General features: G+C 43.6%; 1 protein-coding gene across 2 annotated transcripts; it reads left to right on the forward strand.

Annotated features, from left to right (window-relative positions):
- The first annotated feature begins 6 nt into the window (after positions 1 to 6).
- PDPR (pyruvate dehydrogenase phosphatase regulatory subunit) lies at positions 7 to 27,016 on the forward strand. 2 transcript variants are annotated; one of them, XM_058033876.1, is made up of 18 exons: positions 7 to 189; positions 577 to 876; positions 3,128 to 3,261; positions 4,263 to 4,344; positions 4,436 to 4,599; positions 5,572 to 5,693; positions 6,491 to 6,608; positions 7,993 to 8,142; positions 11,112 to 11,304; positions 13,085 to 13,209; positions 14,862 to 15,017; positions 15,120 to 15,253; positions 15,640 to 15,788; positions 17,068 to 17,180; positions 17,529 to 17,623; positions 18,244 to 18,333; positions 18,606 to 18,788; positions 19,668 to 27,016. In XM_058033876.1, exons 2-18 carry the CDS (start codon positions 650 to 652, stop codon positions 20,070 to 20,072), a joined length of 2,640 nt encoding a protein of 879 aa, XP_057889859.1. In that variant the 5' UTR covers positions 7 to 189; positions 577 to 649; the 3' UTR covers positions 20,073 to 27,016. The 2 variants fall into 2 exon arrangements, with proteins under 2 accessions (XP_057889859.1, XP_057889860.1); XM_058033877.1 differs by having other exon boundaries at positions 580 to 876.
- Positions 27,017 to 27,474: the final 458 nt, after the last annotated feature.

A 27,474-nucleotide genomic window follows, 5' to 3' on the forward strand; every position in this document is an offset into this window, starting at 1 on the left:
CACCCCCGTCCCTCAGGCTGCCGGCACGGAGCGGAGTCTGCGGGCGGGGGAACCTCCGGTGCTGCTGCTGCTGGGGGAGCTGCCGCAGCAAGGCCCTGGGGTAAAGCTTGTGGTAAAGCTGTTCCCGGAGGGGCCTCTCCAGTGCCCTGTGCCAGTTACTCTGACCACAGACTTCGTTTCCTTCTTCAGGTAAAGGCCTGGCAGCGTTAATAATCAAGCTTATTTGTGCCCTAATGACTTCTGGCTTTCCGAAGCATTCCAGAGCATGATCTGTGCCTGATGGCTGTTTCAGCCTTCCGTGTCACTGATGTGAGAGCTTTTCCACCTTTCGTTTGCTTTTTTGCTCATTGTCAAGTTGCACTGTGTCAAAACCAAAGGGGTAATGCTCTGTTCCTATTTCGTGGTCTAAGTTTAAATCTTGACGGCAAGATTGTTGTTTCAGGAGTAAGTGCCCTCCTGTTTGTTTGCTCATCAGCTTTCTCATGTCCACTTATACCCGGCACACCACGTGATGTGTGCTGCTGCCAGCCCTGTGTGTCATAAGTGGTAATGTGAGTCTCATCTTTTCCTTCCTAGAAGGAGTGGTGCTGAGGTAACATCTGAGCACATCTAGGTGGTGCTTTAGCAGAAGGGAGAGAGAGCAGCCGGGATGTTTCTCCGATTGCTGTCCGATATCCAGTGGCGGGCGGCTCACCCGAAATGGAGGAGGATGACCGGCTCCCAGCGCAGCGCCTCCACCACAGCAGAGCCTCACCCGCTTTCCCTGCCAGCACAGGCACAGGTTGTCATCTGTGGTGGTGGAATCATGGGCACCTCTGTGGCCTATCACCTTTCCAAGATGGGCTTTAAGGATATAGTCTTACTTGAGCAGGGCAGGTAAGGATTTCTGGTTAAAAACCCAACAAAGCAAAATTTCTATGCAGAACAATATCTCCTGTAATGTGTTATTTCTATCTCTTCACCTTTTCCCTGGGGGAAATAAGGTTATGCAGAAAGTTAATAACAACACTTACTGCCCCTTCCCAAGCACAGGGCTGCTGTGCAAGGTGAAGAGTATCCCTTGTGGGATTGTAGTGGGGTGGCCATGGCTCATGGCAAACTCCCCTGCAGCAATGCCATTTCCCTCTGCATGACAGAGAGAAATTAAACCAAGAGAACTTGTGGATCAGGTTAAAGATATGGATATTGTACTGCCATGGGCAAAACTTATCCTAGGGAGAATTAATCTAAAATAATGGCTTTATTTAATGACAGTTACAATAGATTCAGGTAGTGAGAAACAGAAAGCTGGCATTAAAACACCACCTTTTTTTCCCCTCTACTTCAATCCTGCACTCCCCACAGTGCCCGGAGCAGCATGGGGGTGACACAATGGGGTGTGATCAGTAGTGGGCTCCAGGGAGCATCCTGCATGTGCTGCAGTTCCCATCAGGAGAACTCTGCTCTGGTGTGGGTTTTCCATGCATCACAGTTCCTTTGGGAGATATGTAGCTGCTCTGCTGTTATCACAGGTGACCATGTAAAGCAATGCAGCTGACAAAGATGATGGACCATTTTAAAAGAACTAAAAATCCACGTTACTTCTCAGCCCCTGCTGACCTCTCAGAGCAGGATGCTGTGTGTGTCTAAAGCATTACACAGCCAGCAAAGCTCCAGAGATTGCAAGAGGTTATAAGCAGGCATCACTAAATCATAGCCTTGTAAGCTGGTTAAATGCTCAGATTATCCACTTTGTTGGAGGATTTAGTGGCTCTCTGTAAAACAGCCAAGGCTGTTTTGGTTTGGCTGAGCAGAAGTGCCCTCAGTGAGTTTGGTCAGCTCTCTGTAGCAGAGCTCAGAGTTCCTGTTGAAAGCTGTGCATCCCAGCATTTCCCCTGTTGTTTTAGATGTCCATTTCTGAGGGTCATTCGTGGTGTTTTAATGAAGCAGTTTGAGGATCCTGGGCACGAGACACCACTGAGACTTTAGGGTTTGAAGAGGTGTTTATGGTAGCAGCTTCTAATGCCCTAAGTAAGTGCTGGACTGTATATTTATCATCTGCTTTAGAGCTTCCCACCTGATACTGCCTTCAGGAATAATTAGCTGTAGTTTCTGGAGTCTCTGTGGCTGGGAAGCAGCAGGTTCTTTCTAGCTGCAAAGAAAAGAAATTGGGTATTCTTATCTGAGACCTTGTGAATGGGGTCATTCTGATGGGGTGCTGGGCTGTGTTTGCAGGGGAATGTCTTTTTTGCTAGCTTGGAGCAGGGTTTGAACAGCCCATTAAAGATCTGCAGTGAATTAAGCTGCTGTGTAGGCTCAGTCTGTGCATGCTCAAGGAGAAGGAGGAATATTGCAGTAGCAGAAATCTCCTATGAGGAGCACAGCATGGCCAGACTGTGCTTCAGCTCTTTGGGTTGTCACTGAGTAGAGGTGTAGCAAAAATTCCTTACCCAACTGAATCTTAGGTTGAATTACTAAGAGAATATAGATGTGCTAGGCTGAAAGCAGTTGTGTCAAATGCAGAAATGCAGGATGGCTTCAGCAGCAGCAAAGATAACCTGTAATTGTTGTGGAAGCAGGCTGCAAAGGAAATGCTTAAATCTAATTGCCTTGTCTTCCCCTGTCCGTGCTGCATGGAGTTGTGTAGGTTTCTGTCTCTAGAGCAGCTCTTCACCAAATTGCTTAGTGGTTAAGGGACAAGAAACATGTGTCTGTCTATGGCAGTTGTTATGGAGTGAGAGGGACTTGCTCATACTGTAATCTTCAAAGATGCAGGACTCAAAACCAAGTTAATTTTTATTTGATGGAAATCCTACTTTGGAGAAGGAAAGAATCAGGCAGCTCAAGTGAAGTGTAAGATTTTTTTTTTGTTTTACAAAAAGTGCTGTTTTTGAAAAATGTCAGTTTTTAGGATTTGTTAAAGAGAAATTGTCTTGGAATGCAATGTGTTTTCAAAAGTGAGTGAAAGGAATATAATTCTAGAGCTTGTGTCAGCCCTGCATCGTCCAGCTTAGTGTAGTTCTGATGTGTTTGGGGGAGAAGTTGCTGTGTGGTTTGTGCTGCCAGTGGAGCTGCTGGAGCAGCCTGGTGTGGAGTGTGTACCTGGCAGCTGTACGATCATGGCCCTTCTCTGCACCTTCTCCTGCAGGTTGGCTGCTGGCACCACTCGATTCTGTGCTGGCATTGTGAGCACAGCCAGGCCCATGTCCATAGAGCTGAAGATGGCACACTATTCAAACAAGCTCTACCAGCAGCTGGAACAGGAGACAGGAGTGCAGACAGGTACTGAAAGTGCCAGAATGGAGTAATCTTTGGGAAACTGAAGTACTGACACTGAAATATCTGTGAATAAGCCATAAAACAACACTGTCTGTGGTTTTACAGTGTCTTAAGGCTTGAAAGTCCTGTTCAAAGACAATACATATGGACCTAATCAGATGCAAAGTGATGTCACCAGTGTAATCAGAATGGGGAGAAGAATATCAGATGGGCAAACTGAAGGCAGACTACCTGCAAATTGTGACAGTTTGCACTTTGTCTGTAACTTGAGCAGACAAGGAATTTTCACAAGGACATGGAAAATATATTGCAGTGACTGCAGCAAGTTGGCTTGTTCTGTGCACTGATTCACTTCTCAAAAAGAAAATGTGGTTAACAGGAGCACTGTTAATAGGCAAAGCTGTGTCTCTTACTGCAGTCTAGCCCTGAAAATAACAAAAAAGATTATGTTTAGATTCTCCTTCTCCCTCCAAAATGTTTGGGCATGTACCTGATAGGAAGAACTTGATCACTAGAAGTTTTCTTCTGATAAGAACTTGTCATGTATGTCAGACAAATGAATACCTCAATAGAGGTTCATAACTATGCCTGCAATTAAGATGAATACTAATTTAGTGCAGGTGTTGGAGTGATATTATATCTGCTTTTAGTTGATGAAGTTTTATTCTTCTGAGTAGTCATTAGATCACTTTCAACTTCTCTCTCTTTTAATAGCTACCATGTGTGAAATTCAGGGGGTTTTTATAAACAGTATAAAAGAATATGGAGTATATGAAGTAGAAAGAGAACACAATTAAAAATTACACTGCTTTTTTAAAAAAGTTTCCTCATGCACTTTTTAATTACTAGCTCATAAGTGTTTAAAGTTGTTTGAGGATGTGAGATTTCCAGGCTCCTGAGTAGTGGAAGCAACAAGTCTGCAATTATATTAAAGCAGTGAGTCTGAGATGGAAAGGAATTGAAGATCCTGTCCAAATCTGACTTGACTTTGGTCATTGTCATAGGGTACATGAAGACAGGCTCTATTTCCCTGGCTCAGACTCAGGACCGACTGATCTCTCTGAAGCGCATTGCTTCATCGCTGAAGTACGTATGAGCAGGAAATCCAACTCAGCTTCTGTGTGCACCAGCTCTCCTGCAGGGCAAATGACATCGTGTTTCTTGTGTTCTGTGGCAGTGTAATGGGAATACCATGTGAAATTATCAGCCCAAAGAAAGTGGCACAGCTCCACCCACTGATCAACATCCATGACCTTGTGGGGGCCATGTATGTGCCAGAAGATGCACTCGTGTCATCTGCCAACGTGAGTCTGGCTCTGGCAACTGCTGCCTCACGGAATGGTAGGAGCTTTTTTTATCTACAGAGTGCTCTCCTGCATGATAGCTATGTTTGCATCTCTTTTGATATTCTAACTGAGCCCTGAAGACCAAAATTCTCTTATTTCTGTGAAGCTTGGATTCTTTAAACCTGTTTATTTCTGAAAAAGCAGGCTGATTTTATGTGCTGAATGTTTACAGGTTTCCTGGGATAGTTCAAGCACCTCTTTGATGTCCACAGTGGTTACATATTTACACCTGTTTGTTGTCCTTAGTGGTTACATATTTCTCTGAAAAAGCATGCACTCTTTCCTTCCTAGAATTGACTCATAATTACACATCAAAACAGTTAATTACCTACAAATGAAAAAGAGTGGCTGAGCCTTGTAGAGTATTTAATTGAGCACATGTGCTTTGGAAATAGGTTTGGAAGTGTATTAATAAATGCTGTTTGACCAGTGTGTGGTTTAAAAGTTGGGGGAAAGGTTAAATAAGGTAACAGGAAATAAAGATCATTAAGGATGAAAGTCCATCAGATCAGAAGAAGCTGCTTAGGAAGATACCTCTCAGTTTCTTTCAGTCCAGGTTGATTGCATACTGCTTATTGATTTTTTTCCCCACAAAATTACTTATTTCCCATAAGAGAACCAGTCATGCCATCTGAAACTACAAATTTATTGTATAAAGGAATTGTAATAGAAAGAAGTCCATAGCTGGAACTTTTTTTTTTTCTGTTGTTGATACTGGGGATCTGTTTATCACCCAGATTGTCACATGGGAAGATAAACTGTAGCTCTTCACAGTCTCAGCCTGTACAAATTGTACATTTGATGTTTTACAAATAATAGGGTTTTGCTTAAGAATTACTGAGTCAAGAATAGCAATTTTGTCTCCAAGAGAAAACAAGCATTTTGGTTGAGTGTAAGGGTTTAAAGCTAGCAGTCTGACACATTAGAAAGAAAGTTCATGGCATGCTGGCTTTGTAATCCACTGCAGGTGTCCAGATCCACGAGCGGACGAGTGTCAGTCATGTCACAATCCAGAGGGGCCGAGTGACCGGAGTCGAGACTGACAGAGGAAGGATTCAATGCGAGTTCTTCGTCAACTGTGCTGGCCAGGTTGAATTATTTAAATCTTTTCTTTCTTGTTTCTGTTGCTTAAGAATACGTGCACTTCCCTCTGGTTCTTTTTTTGTTTGTTTGTTTTCCTTTTGGGATTTTTAATGGCTTGTGCTTTGGCTTGGTTTGCTAGAGTAGATCAAATCATGTTGCTCATCAGCTTATCCCAGCAGGATAAGGAGGAAAAGCAATGCTTACTATTTGCAGTGCACCAGAGGCTGGGTGTTAACCTGCTGAGCAGTACCTGCAGCTTGTTGGTACAGCTCTGTCCATGGTCTCTCTGCTGGGAGGTTCACCCTTCTGACAGGAAGAATTTCGCTTTGGCTGTTAGGGAGACAGACTCTTCTTTCTCACTTCCCTCATGAAAAATTTGTTTGTTTTTACTCCTTAGTGTGATATCTTCTCTGCTAGAAAATGCACCTGATAATTGCAGTTTCTCAGCTAGCAGCTGTCCCCCTTGTTAATAAAGGGTCTTAGTTCAGGCACCTAAATGCTGACTATTCTGCTTCTAGGTGCTGAACCTAGTACTGACTTGGTCTACAGATCTTATATTGCTTTTGTTTTGTAAACTGGTACTTCTTAGTTTTGAATTGGGGCCCCGCTTTTCTAGTCTTTATCCAAAACAGTTCAAATTCTAATAAAAGAGGAAAAAATCGTGTCTTTTAATGTCACGGGGTCTGAACCAAATCTTGGTCTTTTATGAAAGCAAAATCAGAGAGGTGCTTCTGTCCTGCTGTTTCCTGAAGCTGTTTTGTTTTTTTCCTTTTCCATCCTGACCTGCACTTTTTTGATTTCAGTGGGCCTATGAGTTGGGCCACTCTGGGGAGGAACCAGTGCATATCCCAGTCCATGCCTGTGAACACTTCTACCTCCTGACACATCCTTTGCAGGAGCCTCTGTCGAGCAGCTTACCAAGTAAGGATTCTTCAGCTCTTCTCACTTTTCTTGGTGAATTATACCTGCCTTTCCAAGGTGACCTGTATTTTGTGACAAAAAGGCCAACCTCGGGCTATCGGTCCTCAGCACATTTGGGATTGTGAGGTCCTTCTCTCTGAATTGCTTTGAATATCCTTTTTCAGTGGTAGAAAGAATATCTTTCTTTACTCTTGGGGAAGCTTTTCCTGCAGAAAATGACTTTGAGAGTTCATCAGCTTAGCAGGAGAATGACCTTGACTCTAGCTCGAGTAGTAGTTGTGCCTGAGTCTTGGATTGTTGCATTTCTGGGCTGGAGAGTGTGCTAGCCTTGGCACTATGTTTTCCTTGCAGGCTGCTGGCCCCAAATGGCCCATCTATTCCTTTCCTCCAACTGAAGCTAAGGCTTTACAATGGCATTTACATGTCTATGAGCTGTAGGGGCAACCAAACACTTGAGGTAATTGCTCCTCCCCCATGTTCTAGCTTTTTGATCTTTTTAAAAAAAGCCTTTGTGTTTGAAAACTGTGGTTGAGAAGTAGAAAGCTTTACTTATTTACTCTCAGTTGTTGGCAAGATTTTTGGCTTCTAGTGAGTAATGTATACACTGTCCAGGGAATTGAGATCTCTGGATGGAGTCCAAGTGCTTCACTTTTATTTGATGAATTAAAACCTCTGTGTGTAGATATATATAGATACATGTATGTATATATTCACATATGTGTATTCTCAGCTTTTCTGAACATGGCAAAAATTGCTGTGGAGCATGTCAGGTGGAGTAACATAAATACTTCAAGTTGGCACACTACCAGTGGAAGGAGCAATCCAGTCCTGATTGGTGCTTGTCCTCACCCCAGTGCTGCCCACCTTCTTTGTGCTGGTGGCCTGCAGTAAGCTGGATCTGATACAAATTAGCTGTTCTTAGAATAGGAAGAGAAAGAAGGGCAGGGCCGGACATGTCTTGGTGGAAGGGCTGGGGTGCAATTTCAGGGGAACTAAGGCAGTATAATAGCTGCCAAGTATAATAGCTTCTCAGTGCCACAAGGATTCTGAATCCCTCTTGTGTCCTCTCACTCCTGGGAACACTGTCCTGCTGGGGCTCCTCAGGTTTAATTCAGTTTACTGTGCTGTCCAGAAGTTAACAATCCTGCATGGCTGTGGTGGGAGCTAATGGTTTATCTAAACTGGCTCACAGGGGTGTCCCATGAGAACCAGAATGGTGTGACAGCATGGGGCTGGGGAGCTGAGACTGTCCCTTCTCGTGTTGGGAGATTGATGGCTTGGCCTGGCGTGTCACTAGCCCTCCATCATTGGTGTTTGGGACAACAGCCTGAGACAGATATCCCTTCTCTCAATTCCCTTCTCACCTCTTCCCTTCCCTCTGCAGCTGTTGTGGACCCCGATGGCAGGATCTACATACGCAACTGGCAGGGTGGCATCCTCTCAGGAGGCTTTGAGAAAAACCCCAAACCTCTCTTCACGGAGGGACGGAACCAGCTGGAGATCCAGAACCTTCAGGAAGACTGGGATCATTTTGGTATGTTGGGAAGAAAGGTTCCCACAGCAGTGAAACATGTGCTTCAGCAGAAGGCAGAGTTCGTGGCAGTGCCAGCTGTCATTGATCTGTGGGAAAGATGAATGTGCTCTCAAGTTCACTCATCTCTTCATTTGTCAGTAATTTGCTGAAAAACCATTTACCAAGGGCTGCAGTATCTGAAGGGAGCCTACAGGAGAGCTGGAGAGGGACTTTTGACAGGGAGTGCTAGAACAAGGGGGAATGGCTTCCAAATGACAGAGGGCAGAATTAGATATTATTAAGAAATTTTTCCCTGTGAGAGTGATGAGGCACTGGCACAAGTTGCTCAGTGTTTAAGGTCAGGTTGGATGGGACTTGGAGCACCCTGGTCTAGTGGAAGGTGTCCCCACCATGCCAGGGTTAGAATGAGATAAGCTTTAAAGTCTCTTCCAACCTAAACCATTCCAGGATTCTGTGATTCTTTGATATATGTGTAATGTTTAAAAACACCTTCTAATCTTCAGCATGTGTTACCTTCCTCTAGAGCAGCAAGGTACTACATCAGCTTCCCAGCACTGCTCTGCCATTTCACTTGTTGACTGTCAGTGCCACATGCTGCTCCTCTTGTGACACAGTAGATCAACACTGTTGACCTGCCACACAGCTGTGGTATTTTATTTCTGCAGCTCTCCATCAGGGACTGACAAGTGCATTTCTATCAGTGGCAGTTGCTTTGTGGACAGAAGTTGGTATTGTGGCTTCCCAGACTTTGTCCCACCATTGACAGTGGTTTATTATATTCCAACTCTTCTGTCTTTCTCATTTTATTTGATTCCGAGTTTATATTCTGCATGTATTTTTACATGGAGGGCTCTTTCTCTAGGAAAGAGCATAGCATGATCTGTGAGTCCCTTTCTTCCCCAGCCACTCCTGTCTCTTTGATACCTGGTAAGTTGGTATGTGCCCTCTCATCTTCAAATTTGCCTTGTACTCAGGAATCCAGCTTTCCCTTCTATCAGAGCTCTCTGCATCCCTTGTGAATACACATGCCTCTGTGACCCTAGGCATGGATGGAATTTCACTGATTTCTTTCTGCAGTCATAATATGTTCTTCCAGCTGTGCTTCAAGTTAAATTGAATAATTTTACTTTGATTTCTGAGAGACACCATACTGATACTGTAAAAGTTTTAACTCCAGGGGGTGAAGCCAGGATGGGGTGCTGTTTTGTGCTGGCATATGCTAAAGGTTTTTAGATCCCTAGATGCCCTTTAGATCCCTAAAGACTTGCTTGAAGATATTAGCTTCAGTAATGAGTTGCTCAAACTCTGCACCCACTTCATTTTTGGTTTTCATTTGGATAAAATGAAAAGGCACTGCTTGCTGGCGCCCCCAGATTGCCCAAGCTTCTGAAGCATCTGCATGCTATGTTCCAGCTTTGCCCTTTTATCCGTTCAAATGTGCTGAACAGTTGAGCAGAGTCAGAGCTAACTCAGGCAGTATTTGATCCTTTTCTAGGGCCACAGTTCCTGGGGTTTGAGCTCTTGTATTACTACTTTGATCTTTGTCGTTGGAACACCTTTTGATTTTAAAATAGTCCATGGAGTTGCTTAAATGGGTCCAGATACGAGAACAAATCTAGCACTGATCTCTCTTTTTATCAATAGAAAAATAGCTTGTAACACAGAAAAATAGCTTGTAACACCAGGCTCTCATTCTGGAATCCTAATGCTTGAGAGAGGGAAGAGAGAGAACGGGTCAGTTCTGTTTGTAGCTTCTTAGGTGATGTGAAATCTGATTATTTTACTGCTTGTGCATAAAGCTCAGGAGTGTTCTTAGGGCTGAATCTTGAGGGCTTTTATCTGGAGTACTAAGCAGAGGTAACTTTTGGGCAACAAAAGCCAAGTAGATACCTTACCCATTTATTAATGCTCTCAAATGTCAGACTGTGAAGAGTTGCTGAAGGACTTTTCCAGCGTGACTGGGCAGTGAAGCAATGAGGAAATCCAACGAGGATAAATGTGAAGTGACACAAATGCATGGGTGTGTGTGGGGATGGTCTTGTTTTCACCATGTGACATGATGGGCTTTGAACACACCTTGAGGGGTTGTATTAGTTCTGTTAGTTCTGTGAAGACATCAGTGCAGCAGTGGTTAAAGCAAAAGACAAGTTAGGAATTACTGGGAAAGGAGCAGAAAACACTGTTCATTATGCAACACTAAATCCTTGTTTTGCCAGATGCTAGTTCATGTTCTAGGCTCCCTGTTTCCAGAGAGTATCATAGGTCTGGAGAAGGTCTGGTGGAAGAGCAGCAAGAGACTTATCAAAGCTTGGAATAGTTTCCAGGAATGGAGTGACTGAGTGGGCTGGGGAAAGGAGATGGCAGAAGGGAAATAAAGAGAGGTCTATAGAATCTGGAGTGGGACAGACAGGCTGGAAGAGGGATTCCTGACCACTATCTCTTCTAATGGTAGGAGGCATAAAAAGAAATTGAGTGTGAGCTTTAAAATAAAAGGCAGTGACTCCTCATACAACAGACTTTAACACATGGGACTCCTTGTCTGTGTCTGTTGGATTTTTTCATGAGACTGGGAAAGACTGGTCTAGTACTTAAAAGAGAGACCAATTTATGGGTTTCTAAATACAGAAAAAGATACTAAATTTTTAGGAAATCCTCTGAGCTGATGATAGGTGGAGGTTTGCAGAGTGCATGTGACAAGGCTCCTATACATTTGCCTGTTTGTACTCCTCACTATGTATCTATTTGATGTCTGCTCCTGTTTCCCAAACAAAACTGAACAGTGCTCTTGGACTGTTGAAAATAATACTGGGCTCTTGGTCTGGATCAATATGACTGCTTTTATTGTAGGCTGTGTGATCTATTTTGAGTAGTGTAATTCCAGCAAATAAGCCATTTCTCCTGTGACTATCAAAACATGGAAGCAGTTTCCACCTGAAGCAGACTATTTTTCTCTTTTTCTTGGTTCCTAGGGCCACTTCTGAGTGCCCTCCTGCGCAGGATGCCAGGTTTGGAGGCTCTGCAGATCATGCAGTTGGTGAATTGCCCAGAGTCCTTCACCCCAGACATGAGATGCATCATGGGGGAGTCGCCCACTGCGCGAGGCTACTTCGTTCTGGCTGGCATGAACTCAGCTGGCATCTCCTATGGTGGGGGAGCAGGCAAGTAAGTGGTCTATCTCTGTTGTGTGTGTAAGTAAGGCTTTAGCCAAGACACTGCACAGATGATCCTCCTATGTAGAATGTTCTGGTTGGTATTTGTCATCTCCTCTGACAAAGGCTCCTCTTTCATTTCTGACCTGAGTGGAGGAGAGGAGCAGTTGCTGTTTTCTGATCATGTTCTCCAGTGTGTCTTTAAAACCTGGGTTGGATTCTCCTCCTGTCCTGCACATCTCTCCTCTGGCATCACATCTCACTGAGCAGCTGGGGATCAAGTAAGCTTCATTAAAGCTATGTCAGAGGAGGTTTAGGTTGGATATTAGGAAAAGGTTCTTCACCCAGAGGGTGATTGGATACTGAAACAGGCAAGTGGTCACCACATCAAGCCTGCCAGAGTTGAAGAAGCATTTGGACAATAGTCTCAGGCACCTGGTGTAATTCTTGGGGTTATCCTGTCCAGGGCCAGGAGTTGGACTCAGTGATACGTGTGCATCCATTCCAACTCAGGTTATTCTGTGATTCTATGATTCTATAACTGGTATGGTTTTTTTTAAAAACTACCACTAAGAGATGGTAAAGCTAAAAGCTTAGCAAAGCATATATTCCCTCATCTCCTATGCTTCATGATCCCCTTTATCATTTGATTGAAGTCTTTAGATCGATCAAATTGATACAGCAGTTAATTCCTCTGAAAGCAGTGTGAATCTGTTGCTTATGAAACACCATGTATGTGATGCCAGTGCTGACAGTAGTTTCAGACTGTCCCCTACAGTAAGCTAGGGGTGTAATAATTTCTCAAGAAAATCCAGTTCCTGTGTAAATGCAGATTCTTAGACAGGCATTTAAATGTGATCTCAGCAGCAAAGTTGCTGAATGATCATTTCTCCCTCTGACTGCCATTTAATTTTGGTGACTGAGCATTCCTTCTGCCACACAGCCTTCCTCAAAAACTTCTTGTTTTTCATGCTGGTGTTAGTATCTACATTTGTCTTCACTAGTTTGTCTATTGTCTAATAGTTTAACTCACCAGAGAAACAACTCATAATTATTTTTTTGTTGTCACATGAAATACAGAGAATCTTTTCAGTGAGGTTCTCTTAAGAATCAAAGTCATTTCTGGAGGTAAAAGCACTATTTGTTCATTTGTTGCTACAGCCCCAAAATAAACAGTTTAGCTTGCTAATGTAACTTTTCATGATCAGTTCCAAACCCCTTTGTTTTGTTGTCTGCTGGCTGTGAACAGAACCTTTTGCTCTGCTAAATTCTGAGTTGCCTGTGTCCATTAGCTCTGGAGAATGCCTTCCTCCTTCACTGCTGGAAGTGTAGCTAAACATAACTTGGCTGGCCCCTTGTGCTAAATGAATGCTGTCAGTGGTAGTTTGTGGCTGAGCCTACACCAGGCAATGAGAAGTAAGAAAGCAGAAACACTAAACTCCATCTGAAATGAATTTGCACCTTTTTTTGTATCAGAACCCAAGCACTTGACACAGTGTCAGCCAGGTTAGCTGTCAAGGCTCTGGCTTAATTTAGCACATGTCCTGAACTTCTTGCTGCCCTGTATGCTTCATCCTAATGGGCAATTAGTAATTTAGAAATCTGGTTGGGTGCATTTTACAAAGGGGAACTCTCCAGATTCTGCTAGTATTTAGAATACCATGTTACATGTCTTCTCTCTCTCTATTGTAAGAAATTCTCAAGTCCAAGCTGCTTTCCTTCTGACTTCAGAGCTACACTTTTCCCTTAAGACATTGGCTGATATCTCAGTCTGTCTTTATTTCTTCCATCAGGTACCTGGCAGAGTGGATAGTAAATGGGTATCCGTCGGAAAATGTCTGGCCCTTGGATCTGAAACGTTTTGGAACCCTTCAGAGCAGTCGCACTTTCCTCCGCCACCGTGTGATGGAAGTCATGCGTAAGTGAGGTCTCTGTGTTTAGCTCTGGCCAGGCTGTCCAAGTTTTTGCCCTTTGCTACACTGTCTCTCCTCTGCTAGCACTCTGAGAAACATTTTCTTTCTTCCTGACCTCCTTCGTGGCAATGCAGCCTCTTCCCAGGAGAGAGGAAATGATGAGGGGTTTTTTTGTACAAGCATTCTTATTAACTTTTCTAAAAAAATGCTGTTGGTACCTTGCTCTCTGCTATTTCTGTGCTTTGCCTCTGATATAGGGAAATTTGTATGTATCTCTGTAGGATTTCAGCCTAAAAAAGCAATGCCAAGGTCTTAACTGGGAATGTTACACTGTCTCAAAGATTGTTATTCTTTGCACATCATTACTGTGTGGCAATACCTTCACTTCCAACTTATGGCTGGGTGACCCAGTTATCTTGTATAATTCAGAAGTCTTCGTAGACATAGTGCTTTCTCCCGTCAAAGTTTGTGATAAATACCTTGCAGAATAGATTAGAGATGCCATTTTTCTTGTCTGAAGCCATGCTTTGTTTCCTCCTGTTGTTTGAATATCTGTCATATTGTCTGAATATTGTGGATGACTTCTTTTCAAGTTCGAAATAGAAGCATGAAGTGCTCCACAAGTTGCATAACAGGAACAATTACTTGAATACCAAGTCTAAACTAAAAACATATGCTCGGGTGAAAGCAGAGAAGCTGAGTAAACCTCTTAGCCCTGCTATATCTGGGGAATAAAAACTTTATGCTGCTTTGACCTTCTTCCCAGAAAAAAATCACTTTATACTCTGGGCATTATTCTGCAGTCGCTTTCCAATACAAACCTCAGTTCTGATAGCCACAGTATCCCTGTGGTTTTTACAGAGTGAACAGTGCATTCCCTTTTTGAAGTGTTACATTCCCATGCTAATCTAGTCTTCCCAATACTTTCTCTTTCAGGAGTACCAATTTGAGATATTGTCAATAAATTCATTAAATTGTTAGCTATGAGACAGAAATTATGGAAGTGTTCAGTAAGAGTTAGTTGGCTTATCTTCAGTTTTAAGCAGTTTTTGACCTAGGTAGAATCTTAAGAATGCTTGAATACTACTTTATAAATATTAAGTTATTACTCTTCACTGATAATTGAGGAGGATGCTTAATGTTCTAGGGTAACTTGTTTTCTAAATAAAAATATTCTATAATAGCTGAACAGACAGAGAAGCTATTTGGAAAAGCTTCAATGATTGCAAAAGGCTGAATTGCCATTATTTAAGAAGGCAAATGACATGGTCCTTGTAACTATGCACTCTCTACCCCAGCATTAGCATTGTCAAAATATCTGATATAATGCACTGCCAGGGAAGAATCCTGCATAATTAATGCTAGTCAGCATGACTTCATGAAAAATAGAGTTTTTGTTATTCTTGCAGAACTGTCATGAGACCATAAGTATCTATAAATATAAGTGTTCTGTGCAAATATTGTTACTCTGATTTTGAAGAGCTATAAATGGATCAAAACGGATTTGTGGATTTTCAAAACCAGGAAAAGGAAGGTTGGAGCTGTTTTGAGGGAGTTTATTAATGGTTCAGATATTAATAAGTACTGATAATCTGGAAGAAGAGTTTGGATAAAGATAATCACTTTGCCTAATAAAGGATCTTTATGACCATTGCAGCCCTCATGTATGATCTGAAGGTTCCCCGCTGGGACTTCCAGACTGGCCGGCAGCTGCGCACGTCGCCGCTGTACGACCGCCTGGACGCACAGGGAGCCAGGTGGATGGAGAAGCATGGATTTGAGAGAGTCAAGTATTTTGTCCCACCTGGGAGCGGTGAGATCATATTTTCCTCTGCCTAGTTCTTCTCAGTTGGTCTCTGTAAGGTCTTAATTCATCCAGTTGAACAATTTTTCCTTTGATTTTTCTTTGTGTTAGATCTGCTGGATTTGGATCACAGCAAAACCTTTTACAAGCCAGACTGGTTTGATATTGTGGGTGCTGAAGTCAAGTGCTGTAAGGAAGCAGTTTGTGTTATTGACATGTCATCTTTTACCAAGTTTGAAATAAGTGTAAGTACCTAGGAAGGGACCACCTGGTAGAGGTGACCTTTAGTTTATTATTGCCTGCTTTTGCAAAAAACTCTGTGTCCTATTGAGGATAGATAGAGGAAGTCACACTGTATGGCTAAATTCAGGTGGTACCACAGTATTTAGCACAGTTTGGGTTTTGTCTGTCAAGGGCCCAGTTTATAGAAATATCAGCTTAGTCTATACATAGAATTTGACCTCCGGCACTGTGGCACTGTTGTGTCCTGTTACGCTCGAGACGTCAGTGTCACCATCATCACAAATTGAAATAATTTAGGCCAGGATGTTGATGCGATCTTAAGCTGCCCCAGTGGATTTGTTTTGCTCAGGCAGCTTGTCTGACTTTCTCTTCCTTTTGATTCATGTAGTCCACCGGAGACCAGGCCCTGGAGAATCTGCAGTATCTCTTCTCAAATGACCTGGATGTGCCAGTTGGGCATGTTGTGCATACAGGAATGCTTAATGAGAAAGGAGGGTATGAGAATGACTGCAGCATAGCCCGGCTCAGCAAGCGCAGGTGGGTGTGCAGACAGCATCTTTAGCCATCACCCTTCAGGTGTTTGAGCCTTTAAGGGCTTCTTCATGAAGTTTCATCACCACCCTGAACTAAAAAGTCTCACTTCTCCACTAGTATTCCTAATTCAGTAACTCAAGTGAAAGGGAGCTTCTGAACTTAAAAACATTGGGGAAAATAAGCCTTTTTCCAGGATTACAGATGAAAATAGATTTCCTCAAATGTTAGGCCTTTAGAAGTTTAATTTCTTAATTGAGATACAAATTGTTTTTAGCAGTCACTGGAGTTTAAGTTAGGTAACCATTTAAAGTGCATACTAACTCCTGACCAAAGTCCTTACTAGAATTGTGCATTGAAAATACTGCTTTTTGATTATTTCAATTTTCATTGCAGTATATGCACTCTAAGTCTCAGTTCTGCAGTCTTTTATCATTCTTTTGTGCTCTCTCATGCAAGCTGACATGATCACAGGATTTTACCCTTAGACTCACCAGTTTGGGCTCTCTTGGGCATCCAATGAAAGCTTTCTTGCTTTTAAGAACTTCATAGCCATGTCCCAGCTGAGTGTTGGATTTATTTTTCTGGATGGTTTTCTATGTGTGTTTTCACTGTATTGGTGTGAAAGCATTTTGTTGCTTCTCTTTCAATAAGAAACAGCTTTTCTTTCTCTTCCACTTCTGTCTGCATTCATGTATTGCTTGAAAGTATTGTCCTCTCTGTGATACCAGTAGCTTCTGTCTTTGCCTACTGATTTCTACAGATGTTGATGTACTTTAACACACAGTTTGTATCAGACGCACACACAAGCAGCTCATTTTCCCATATCAAGTGGTGTTCTGTTTTTGGAAACTGTTAATAATAACCACCATTGTGTGTGAAAAGACTTCTGCTAAAACAAGAAATTGCTGTGTGAACCATCTCTACTCTGACTGTCAGAGTAAATAGAATCACTGGTGGTGAAAAGCTGCAAGTCCCTTTTTCAAATCAGTTGTGACCTTTGAGATAGTCTGTCAACTTCCTGCAGAATTCCCTGTGTTCCACATGTAGTCACTTCTTGTCGCCAGACCACTGGTAATGCTTGAAGTGGGGGATTTCTTTTCATGACAGATGTAATGGCATTGATCCAGAGACTTGAGCTGTGGTTTTCACAAACCAGCTTGTTTTGATCTTCTGTTAGCTTGGAAACTGCTGAATGGCTCGAGTAGTTGATGAATGAAGAATGAGCTGATTCACTTTGTGGTTGTTCTTTCATTGTTTCTTGGGTTTGATTTGTCTGTTCCAGCTTCTTCATGATTTCCCCTACTGACCAACAAGTTCATTGCTGGGCCTGGCTGAAGAACCACCTGCCTGATGACAGCAACCTGGTCCTAGAGGATGTGACCTGGAAGTACACAGGTAAGAAATCACTAAAAGCAGACCTCCTCAGACAGCTCAAAATCACAAATGGTGTCTCCTGCTGCATGCCAGTTAATTGTTTAAAGTGCCTGTAGTTGCGATTTAGTCTCCTTTCCGAACATTTAGATGAAAACAGCAGTTCAGAGACTCTTTTCTGGCAAACCATGAGCTAGAAGACAGCATTCTTTTACTGTGGACTGTCAGCAGAAAGTTTAATGACTTTCTCCTCTGTTCTTAAATGTAAACACACCTGTTGGTTCAATAAGACTTCAGAATTGGAGCAGCATGTTAGACACTGGACAAGACTTCTCCAGTCTCATCCTAATGCTGTTTGGTTCCCCTCTTTAGCTCTCAATCTGATTGGCCCCCGTGCTGTGGATGTATTGTCAGAGTTGTCCTATGCCCCAATGACTGCAGAACACTTCCCCTCTCTTTTTTGCAAGGTGAGTGACTTCTTTTGTTCTCACTCTGCTAGGTTTTTCAAAGCATGGATGGAAGGACAGGAAAAATGTTTTGGATAATTGGAGGAGAATTAAGATATACAGGAAGGTTTACTGCAGTTACTGAGCTAGGTTGGTAAAGAACTCTCTAGGCTCACTTGTCTTTGGATTGTGTTTTCTAAATATATAGGTGAATATGCATTTGTTTTCAGTATTCCTCTCGCTGTAGACTTGTCACCATTTGATATCTTGACGTGTTTCATATAATCAATTATGAAGCTGTCAGAGGGGCAGCTGGGATTGGGGACTCTGACATCACTGTCTCCTATCAGCCTGTTTAAAGGCTGAGCAGATAGTTGCTATTCAACCTCTGTCTTGTATCTAGAATACAACCTGTGTCCTGACCTAGTTCCAGGGCTTGTTGCCAAGTGTCAAGAAATGACTAACAAGTTTGGATAATGTGACATCACTATTTGAATTGGAAATTTAAATTTGTTGCAAGTATGTGCAGGTGGCAAAGGGGAGAGAGGTCTGGGCAGTGTGCATGTGTTATGCATTGTGCTCCTTCTGGATCTGTGTGCTGTGTTCCAGTTTGGATGATTTCACCCCCTCTGATTCTGCAGGAGATGAGCGTGGGCTATGCTAATGGCATCCGTGTCATGAGTATCACTCACACAGGAGAACCTGGCTTCGTGCTTTATATCCCCATAGAGGTAAGAGTGCACTGCAGCCTGAGCTAATTAAAGCAATTGCTTGCATGCATAAATCGGAAACATTTTCCAAGTTGACTCCAGGTGATGAAATGTCTGATTTGCACCACAGGAAAGCTGCCTGCAGGCACCAGGGGGAGTTTTTCCGCTTAAAATTGCATTGCAGTGGAGCAGAGCTCTCGTGCTTCAGTGGCAGGGGACAGTGGCATTCCCGGTGGTGCCAGATGCTGCTGCTCTCTCCTGGTGCCAGTGTGTGTTTCACCCTTCCCTTGCAGTACGCCCTGCACGTGTACAATGAGGTGATGAACATGGGGCAGAAGTACGGCATCCGGAACGCCGGTTACTACGCGCTCCGCAGCCTGCGCATCGAGAAGTTCTTTGCCTTCTGGGGCCAGGATCTGGATGCTTTTACTACTCCTATGGAGTGTGGGCGCGAGTTCCAGGTCAAGCTGGATAAGGTACACCACCTTCTGCACAGAGTTTGGTGGGAGAGCAGAACTGGACTGAAAGGCTGCCAGCCAAGCAGATGGATGTGTCTTTATGGAGCTGTGTGCAGTAGCTGTAACGTATTCTTGTACTTCAGCAGGCTGCTAGAAATACAAAAATGCTCTGTTTTCCTCCTACCTAGGCAGCATTCCCAGTGACCTCTGCCTGATGCTGCTTATGTGTGCAGTGCCCAGTGTGGCAGAGGTGCTCTGTACCTTACAGATGCTCAAATTCTTGCTTCTCTAAACTGTTTTCCTAATCTGATGAGGCAAAAGCCAGCCTGTGCACCTGGTGTCATTTAATGATGTTAAATATGAGACTAGGCACCAATAATAGGTGTTCTCTATTTTTAATAAAAGAGGGGAGTTTGTAGAACAGTGTAGAGCTATATCACGCTTTTGTGGTAGCAGGTGCTGTTGCTATCACCGTCTTGTTTTCTTTCTTCCATCTTTGCATGAGCCAAAACAAATGCTTGTATTGATGCAAGAAAAGAATATAATGACTAAGGACATAAATTTCATATTAGTGATAGTTTCCAAATGTTTAAAAAGAAGGGTAGTCTTCTGGAACAAGAAAAATGGCAAAAACTGGAATGGAGACATGGTTTTCGCTAGAGTGAAAATTAGAATTATTTTTTTTCTAAAGACCAGCTACACAAACATTTCTGTGTGTTTTAACATCTGGAGCAACAAACATGACAGAAAAGCTATCTGAGCTGGGCTTCTTGTGTATGGAGGCAGCCCATTTTGATAGGGCATAAATTGCCCTTGTCGGCAACCTATTCTGCTGCAGCTGAGCAGCTGCCACACTTCGTGTCCCTCACATCAGCTGATGCTCCCTTTTCCCCACAGGGAATGGAGTTTCTTGGCCAGGAAGTGCTGCTGGAACAGAAGCAGAACGGGGTGTACAAGCGCTTTACCATGTTCATTCTCGAGGACCATGACACGGATATGGACCTCTGGCCCTGGTGGGGGGAGCCCATTTTCCGCAACGGCCGCTACGTGGGCAAGACCACCAGCAGTGCCTACAGCTACACCCTGGAGCGCCACGTGTGCCTGGGCTTCGTGCACCACTTCGACGAGCAGACGGGAGAGGAGCTGGTGGTGACCACTGACTTCATCAACCAGGGCGAGTTCGAGATCGACATTGCCGGGCAGCGCTTCCAGGCCAAGGCCAAGCTCTACCCCTTCAGCTCCCTCTTCGCGCAGCGGCGCCGCAAGGATGACGTGGAACTGAGTGGCTACCAGAGGGAGTAGTGCTGTGTAGACTAGACCTGCCCCTTGTCCCAAGCTGGAGTCTTCTCCCACCATCTTCCAGCCCTTTCTCCTCACCTCGTATATTTCTTTCTTTTCCTTTCTTGTCTTGCAACTTTTAAACTTTTTCCAGTGTGTTACATTTTGTATATTTTAAAACTTTCATTTTCAAGCTTTCCCAACCCTGTCTGTCTCCCTCCTTCAACCCTTGCCAGGCTCCCCCATGCCCCAGTGGATGAAGCACAGTGCTGAACATGCAGAGATGCCTGTGTAGGAGTGAACCCCACCAAAGGCCCTGGCCTTCTGGTGATGGGAAGGGTTGGGGTGAATCCCTGAAGACTGCACCCTTCCTCTCTCCTCTCCAGCATAAGGCATGGGACAGCAGGTCTTTGCTGCCTGTGGTTCAGGTGATGGCTGACCTCACCCTGCTCTCCACATACCACGTGTTAGAGGGGTTGGTGTGTTGATGCACACGGCAATAGAACGATCAGCTACCTCACTGGCATGAGACAAAGCATTGTGTGAGCACAGCCTAGAGCCTAGAGACAGGTTTTGGTGTTGCCCAGCCTGTCACTGCCCTCCTTTGTCCACCACTTTGTTTTTTCCCTAGCAGGGAGTAGATTTAACATCAGAGTATTGAGATGACAGTAGTGTTGGTAAGTGCATCGTTGGTGGGATTGAATTTTTTTGTGTGGGGTCACTGAAAGTAAATGGCCTTCTATAAATATAGTCAAAGATCAAAATGTGCATTTCACTTCTATAAAGGAATGTTGTTTTTTCTTTTTTATTAGCAAGAATACAGATTTCTAACAAGGATAGATGTTAGTGTTTAATGTTAAATAGCAGTGTTGAAATGCTGCTTCTGTTTAAGCTGCACAATATACAGTCTCTTTGGGGATTGTCTTTCACTTTGTTTATGTGACTTGGTCAAACTCATCTGGCAAGGTTCATGGAGAACTTATGTTGGTTTGGAGAACTTGAGCAGCAGGAGGGGATATTATCTTGTAGTTTTAGCTGCCTGTGGTTATTTTGAAATTGTAGGAAAAGACACAGCATTTGTCTCACCTGTGGTGTGAGAATCACTGGGTTTTCTGTTGCTGGTGAGAAAAGGTCTCAGCGGCTCCTGCTGGACTCAAGAATTTGTCTTCTGTTTTCCTCCTCAAATCTGTTGCACTTCTTTGTCTCTCAGTAGTACCTCAGCTGAAAGGGTTGAATAAGGGAGTGAAGGGAGCATGGCAGTGGGATTATAAAGTGCTTTTCCTCAGCACTGCTCTTTGCATCTGGCTTCTCATACAGATACTCCAGATGGTGCAGCTGGAAATTCACCCCTTCTTCAGGTGTCAAAATGTGCCAGTTCAATCACTGATGGTAAATGGTAAAGAAATGGGGCAATGCTGAATTGCCTTGTGCACATTTGCATCATCTTCTTCATATTTTGAGCACAATCAAAAACCAAGATTCATTTTCATTTACTTGAAAAAGATCTGTTAAATGTTTTCCCTGCCTCAGATACCACATACTTCTCATGGTCTTTCTTCTTCAGCATCTGTTTTGGACTTCAAACACAGCCTTGCAAAGTTGTCTGCCCTGTTAGCTATGTGAACACTTTCGCTATGGTCTAGAACCACTTCTGGACACTTTATTTTCCAGTTAAATGGTGAGCATCAGTAGTGTAAAATATGAGCCCAAAAGCTCCCCTGGTTCTTGTTTTAAGTTTGCTTTCTGCTGCTTTAGTTGCTTTAAGCTGTGCTTTCAGTTGGGTCTGTGGCTGCCAGTTCAGGAAACTGTAAGGGAATTTAGGATTTGAGCATATGGTATATAGTAGGTTGAATGTAGATATCACTTCTCTGAGCATGCCTTCCTTTGTCTGGGGTGAGTTCCACTGAAATGTGTGGCTTCCTCCAGGATTTCAAACCTAGTTCTGAATTGAGATGCACAGTTCTCCAGTTTCTGAAAAGGAGTAACCACACTGGGGCAGCTTTTTGAGATCTGGCAGCTCAGAGTACTCTCTGCAGCTGCTGTAGGCGAGATTCCGCCTGCTTGTCATTTCTGCCAAATTCCCCTATTATTGCTCTCTGAACTGAAATGTGCCTGGGATGTTAGAATTAATCACTTAAATGAAAGGTTCATAAAGCATCTAATAGCAGTTTAAACTCTATAATTAGTTGCATATCTTTTCTGCTTAGAGAGATACCATGATCTCACTGTTCCCATGCTGGATGTGTGTACCAGGGAGGACCTTGGTCCTTGTCTGTTGGTTTTATGGGACACTGCTTCACCTTCCTTATCCATGGAAATAGGCATTCAAACAAAGAAAGAGTTTTGTATGTGATATTTAGGATGTGGAGTAGCCCTTCTGCTTAGGGTCTATTGACCATCTGTTATAGCTGAGTAAGGCATGATACTCCATTAGGAGAAAGGGAAGTATAGGGCCAAGGTGGGCTGAAGTTTGTGTTGAGACTGCTGAAGAGGGATTTTAGCTTCAGCTGTTCAGTTCTCTGCAGAGTTAGAATTAGTTAAGACCAAACTGGAAAGCTAGGAGCATGCTGTCCTTTACCAACCACTCATTCCAGCTGCATTATATTCTTCCTGTGATTATTTTTTCCTTTTCCCTAATTTAATGGTGCCTGCTAGTTCCTCAGGCAACTTTTCATACACGGATATCTCTTCTCCAGCAGTTCTGACAGTAAAATTGTGTTTTATGAGCTACTTTTGTCATTATGTCTGCTAAGGTTTATTTTATGTCTGGAAGGTTTATTTTATGTCTAGATCTATTGACTTTTCCATACCAAAAATAGAGAGTGGAAATAGTTTTCCACCATGATGGTAGATATAGCAACACTTTGTGTAACACTGTGTTTGCTGTTTGAGACTTGGGTGGTTTGGTAATTGTCAGTCTTACAGCTCATTAACGCCTACTCCAACCTTCCCTGCTATGAATTCTCTTCTTGTTTTATATCAGAACCTGAGAGGTCTTTAACTGCTGCTCAGGCTTAGTCGATTTAATTTCTGGTGTAGCTATTTTTAAACTTACAATGTGAAGAATAGTTTGCCTTTACCAACTTGAACACCCGTCAAGAGGACAATTGGATCACGTTTTAAAATAGTGATACCAAGTTGGAGGAACATCCTACTAGTGTTGTGTTTTCATCTTGAGGTATTAAGCAGTGATGTAAGACTCTAATCCCTTTATCTGATGATTAAAGTAGAGTGCCTAAAAAAAGAACAACTAAATCTGTTGAAGAGTTACTACCTTTAATATAGCTTCAAATTAGAAAATTAAAAATCAGATATTTGAAGCTGCTGTAGCATAGTCTTTACATCTAAGATGGTAAATAACAGGGACTGTAAAACTCTACATTCTGATTCTCATCATTAAAACTGTCTTAAAATGCTTTTTCCTATAAAAGGTGGTTTGTTCTCATTCTGCACAGTAAGACTATGAACCTTAGTTTGAGAAACACAAAAATAGCATCTCTCTCTGTGGCAGTAGAAGGGCAAATGGCCTCATTCTGTGCTGAAGCAGCAGCTGCAGGTCTGCTCTCTGCACCTCATGTGTATCAGTCACAGGGTTGTTACCAGTTCTCTGAGTCTTGCTGTCCAGAATGGGAGCAGCCCTGTAGATTCCTTTCATAGAGGCATCTTTGCAGGGAAGGTAGCCAGGGAATCCATCTAAATGTGCATCCAAGGGAGGCCTGGCTTGCCCAAGTGCCATCAGGGGAACTTAGGGAAGACATAGCAATTCCTTCCATTAAATTATTTTTACAGAGATATTATATTGTCTTAACCTTGATGTGTCCCTTCCTAAGTTATTCTGTTTTGTTAGACCTTGAGTGAGTAATGCAAGGCTTGAGTTAAAGTGGTACTAGAAAAGCAGGAGTATATGGTTCATATTTAACAATCTGAGGGTTAAATTAATAGTCTATTTCTAGAATTATGTTTTCTGTTTCAGGAGGATGTGTTACAGTCATTTTCACATCTGTCTTTGCCAGATTTAGTTTCTGTTTGTTTTCTCCAGTATCTATATTTGATAGGACTTGCTGAACAGTTTCTTATTTTGTAGCAAAGAAAGGAGGTTGTGTCAAACTTCCACTGCATCTCCACATCTTGGTGTAAGCTTGAATTCCTCCTTTCTGCTGTTGCATTTGAGTTGCCATTGATCATGTTACTTTTCCTGTAACACCTCCAAACTCTGCTGCTGTAGAATTTCTCATGCACAAGGTTCTTCTCTTCTTCTACCTGATGTTTTGTCATTGGAGCCAGGTTGGCCCTAGATCTGTGTCTCTGCATCAATTTAACTTATTCAACTTTTGTATGGTGCTGATACCAACATCAGAACTCCAGGCAGGTTTGTAGCTGCTATAAATCCCCTCATATAACCCTCCCTTTCCCTGTGCCAGGATTTTCCCACTGTCCTTAAGACTTCTTTAGTCTCCTCCTCAGGTGGCTGAGGGCATTAGTCCTTTTGCCATCAGAGAGTGAGGCATGGCAAAATAAAAATTGGTGGAGGCATGATGGAGTGCCTGAGCTGAGGTGGAAGGAGAGGTGCAGTGAAGGTTTGATCCTTTGCTCATTATTCAGCTCCTTAAGCCCAGCCTTGGAGAGATGATCAGCTTCAATTCCCAGCTCAGCTTCGATTCCCATCTTCCTCTGCAGCCTTGATGCTGGGCAGGTGAGAGCCCTGGCTCCAGGCAGAGTTGGGACAGCATTAGGACTTGTTTCCCAGCACACATTTGTCCCCCTCATTGGGATAAAGGAAGTGGTTCCACACAGGAGAAGTGGGGACTGTGTGCACTTGGTTGCCTGGAGCACTTTTGTCTCCCTGACACATTCTTGTAGCTGTAAAGGTACAGCACTGACATCACCAACCTCATCCTTCCAGCACATTTGAACAGAATGGTGACATGTTGGGAAGAGATCTGTAAAAATGAGGTAGTTCCTGTGTCAGGGGAATGGGGAGTTGCTTGCAAGGACAGAAGTCATTTTTATTTAACACACAGCTTTTGGCTGCTGGTAATGGTGAGCAAAATGTTCACAACCTTCACGTTTGTCTTCCCAAACAAGTTTATTATAATACTGGGTCAGAATAATTTCTGCCTATTTTGGGATGTTTTCCTGTTTTAAGTGAACTTTTTCTTACTTGATTGTTTGAATTTCTGTTGAAAAAAAAAGCAGTCATGGAACAAAACTCAAGAAAGGCAGGGTTTGGTGTCATCTGATGACTTCAAGCTGTCACTAAAAAGCATTTGAAAATTTTCTTTGCACTTTAAACTTTCCTTAAGTATTATGGTGTAGCAGTATGCTTATAGCCCTTGGCATGAGTAGTCCTCGCATTTGAGAGAGGAAAAAAGAATGAATATTTATAAATGCCTTAAAGCCTTAGGTGAGGTGTTTGGGCACTTGCTGTGCCTGCCATTTGATTTCCTTCCTGGAAAGCTGTGTGCTGTGCACCCAGAGATGGTAATTGTGAGCAAGCACTGGAGGATGGTGGAAGCTGCTATTGCAGTATGAGACTGGAATTTCTATGGAGCTGGGAGCCCTTGTGCCTGTCCAGCTGCTGGGCTGACACCTTCCTGTTTGTCCCCCCCCCCACCAAATGGATTTATTCACTTTTTCCTTGTGGTGTAATGGGTTTTCTTCTTTCTCTAAAGAAGCCTGGGCTGGTGTAGAGTACTCCATGGGTGTCCTGTTGCATTAAAGGAAACAGAATTCTCTGCCTGAAGCTTCCCTGCTGTACCAGCTGACATTTGCAGGCAGGAGTCAGGAGGAGCGGGAGGGGAGGGGATCTGCTACCGCCTGTCGTGTTTGCTGCGATGGCTCTGAGACTTCTCATCTCCCATTTGTCTCAAAGCTGGGCTGCATTACTGATGTCAGGCTGGCTTCTGGGTTACAGCATAAGGCAGAGCTGCTTTGCAGGTGTGGCACACTGGGCTGATGTTCTGTTAGAGGTTCCACCTGCTTGGAATGAGGAATCTCAACAAAGAGGAGCAGTGCGTTATAATGAGGAAAGTGTTCACATTAATATTTACTGATTTGTTAATACTGGCAACAGTCAATCTTCCCACACAGATCCTTGACACCTGCTACAAGCAGAGCAGATACTTGGGAGTTGTCAGCAATCCCAGCTAGGACCTGATCCTTTTTGTGTGCTTTGGAGGAAAAACTGTACTGTTGCCTTTCATCATGGCACCTCTAAGGTTTTTTCCATGCTAAAATTCCCTCCTTTTCCCGTAGTGGGAGAGATCTCACTTCTTCCAGTATAATCAGAGACAGATTAATATCTCTGAAGTTCTTGACAGGTTCTCCTGCATATCCTGGTCAGGCTTGCAGCAGGACACTCATCCAACCCCCCCTTCATGCTTTTGTCTCCTGAGACCAGATTTTAAAAGGGCTGGGAAGATTTCTGATGCATGCTGCTGCCGGAATTTGAAGAACAACTGAAGTTTGAGCCTGTGAAAACACTCTTCTAGTGCCTTATGTTTGTGAGTGCTGTGCAATGGATGTAGCTAAGGTGGGACAGACAAGGAGCAATGTCAGCAGCATGGTTGCCCATCCACTATGGCCATTTCTGCCCTCGCAGGGCTGTGGCAAGCAGGTACCAGCAGGTTGTCTCCAGCAGCACAGGGAGGCTCTTGAATCCCTTTGCAGTGTGGGGTCAGAGAAGGCTCATGCCAGGTCCTCTTCCTTCAAGTGGAACAGTGGTCTCACCTCTGCTGAGTTTGGATTTGGAGGGGTTCAGGAGGGACAGAGCTGCTCTGATTGCCAGACCCCGTGGCAGAGGACGTGGACAGTCGTTCCCAAGCGCACAAGTCAGGGTGAGTTTGCTGCTCTCCACTGAGGCCATGTTGTCATGTATGCTGTATTTATATCATGCTTGATTTCATTTCATATTTTGGTTGGCTTAAATGTTGCTAGGTTTGTATATTAATAAAGAGGCATTTTAACTACTTCTGAATTTTGCTGTTAGTTATACAAGACCCTTGGGTGTCAGAATCCAAATGCCCCTGGTTGTGTGGCTGGGATCCTGCAGGGACACTAGGCTTGTTGAATGGTCCAGCCCTGGGAGCTGGAGTGAGTTCTGGGCCTGCATCACCCTGGGGAAGTCCCTTCCCTGCCTCTGCCTGTATTCACATTCAAAATTATGTCCTTCAAGTCATTCCCTCTGCTGTGGTGGGGCTCAGGGACACGGGCTGCATGGGACCAGAGCCTCTGTTTTAGGGTCCAGGGTGGTTGGGACACGGATGTGGGGTCTGGATGAGCAGTGGCATCACCAGCTGCTGGGCTCAGGCTGGAGGGGTTGTGCTGGGGCTCTGCTGCTGGGCACCCAGGCTGGCACAGGGCCAGGTCCTTCTCCTGCCCCAGTGAGGGGATGGTAACCACAGCTGGGGGCTGGTGCCTGGCCCAG

Source organism: Melospiza georgiana, chromosome 14, assembly GCF_028018845.1.
Source record: "Melospiza georgiana isolate bMelGeo1 chromosome 14, bMelGeo1.pri, whole genome shotgun sequence".
NCBI classification, from domain to species: domain Eukaryota; kingdom Metazoa; phylum Chordata; class Aves; order Passeriformes; family Passerellidae; genus Melospiza; species Melospiza georgiana.

What these genes read in the sequence shown, in the direction of transcription:
- PDPR (XM_058033876.1), top strand. Translation starts at nt 650, where the DNA reads ATGTTTCTCCGATTGCTGTCCGATATCCAGTGGCGGGCGGCTCACCCG. An exon ending in AACTGCTGCCTCACGGAATG is followed by an intron (nt 4,600 to 5,571) that starts GTAGGAGCTTTT and finishes AATCCACTGCAG; the next exon opens with GTGTCCAGATCCACGAGCGG. An exon ending in TTTTGTCCCACCTGGGAGCG is followed by an intron (nt 15,018 to 15,119) that starts GTGAGATCATAT and finishes TCTTTGTGTTAG; the next exon opens with ATCTGCTGGATTTGGATCAC.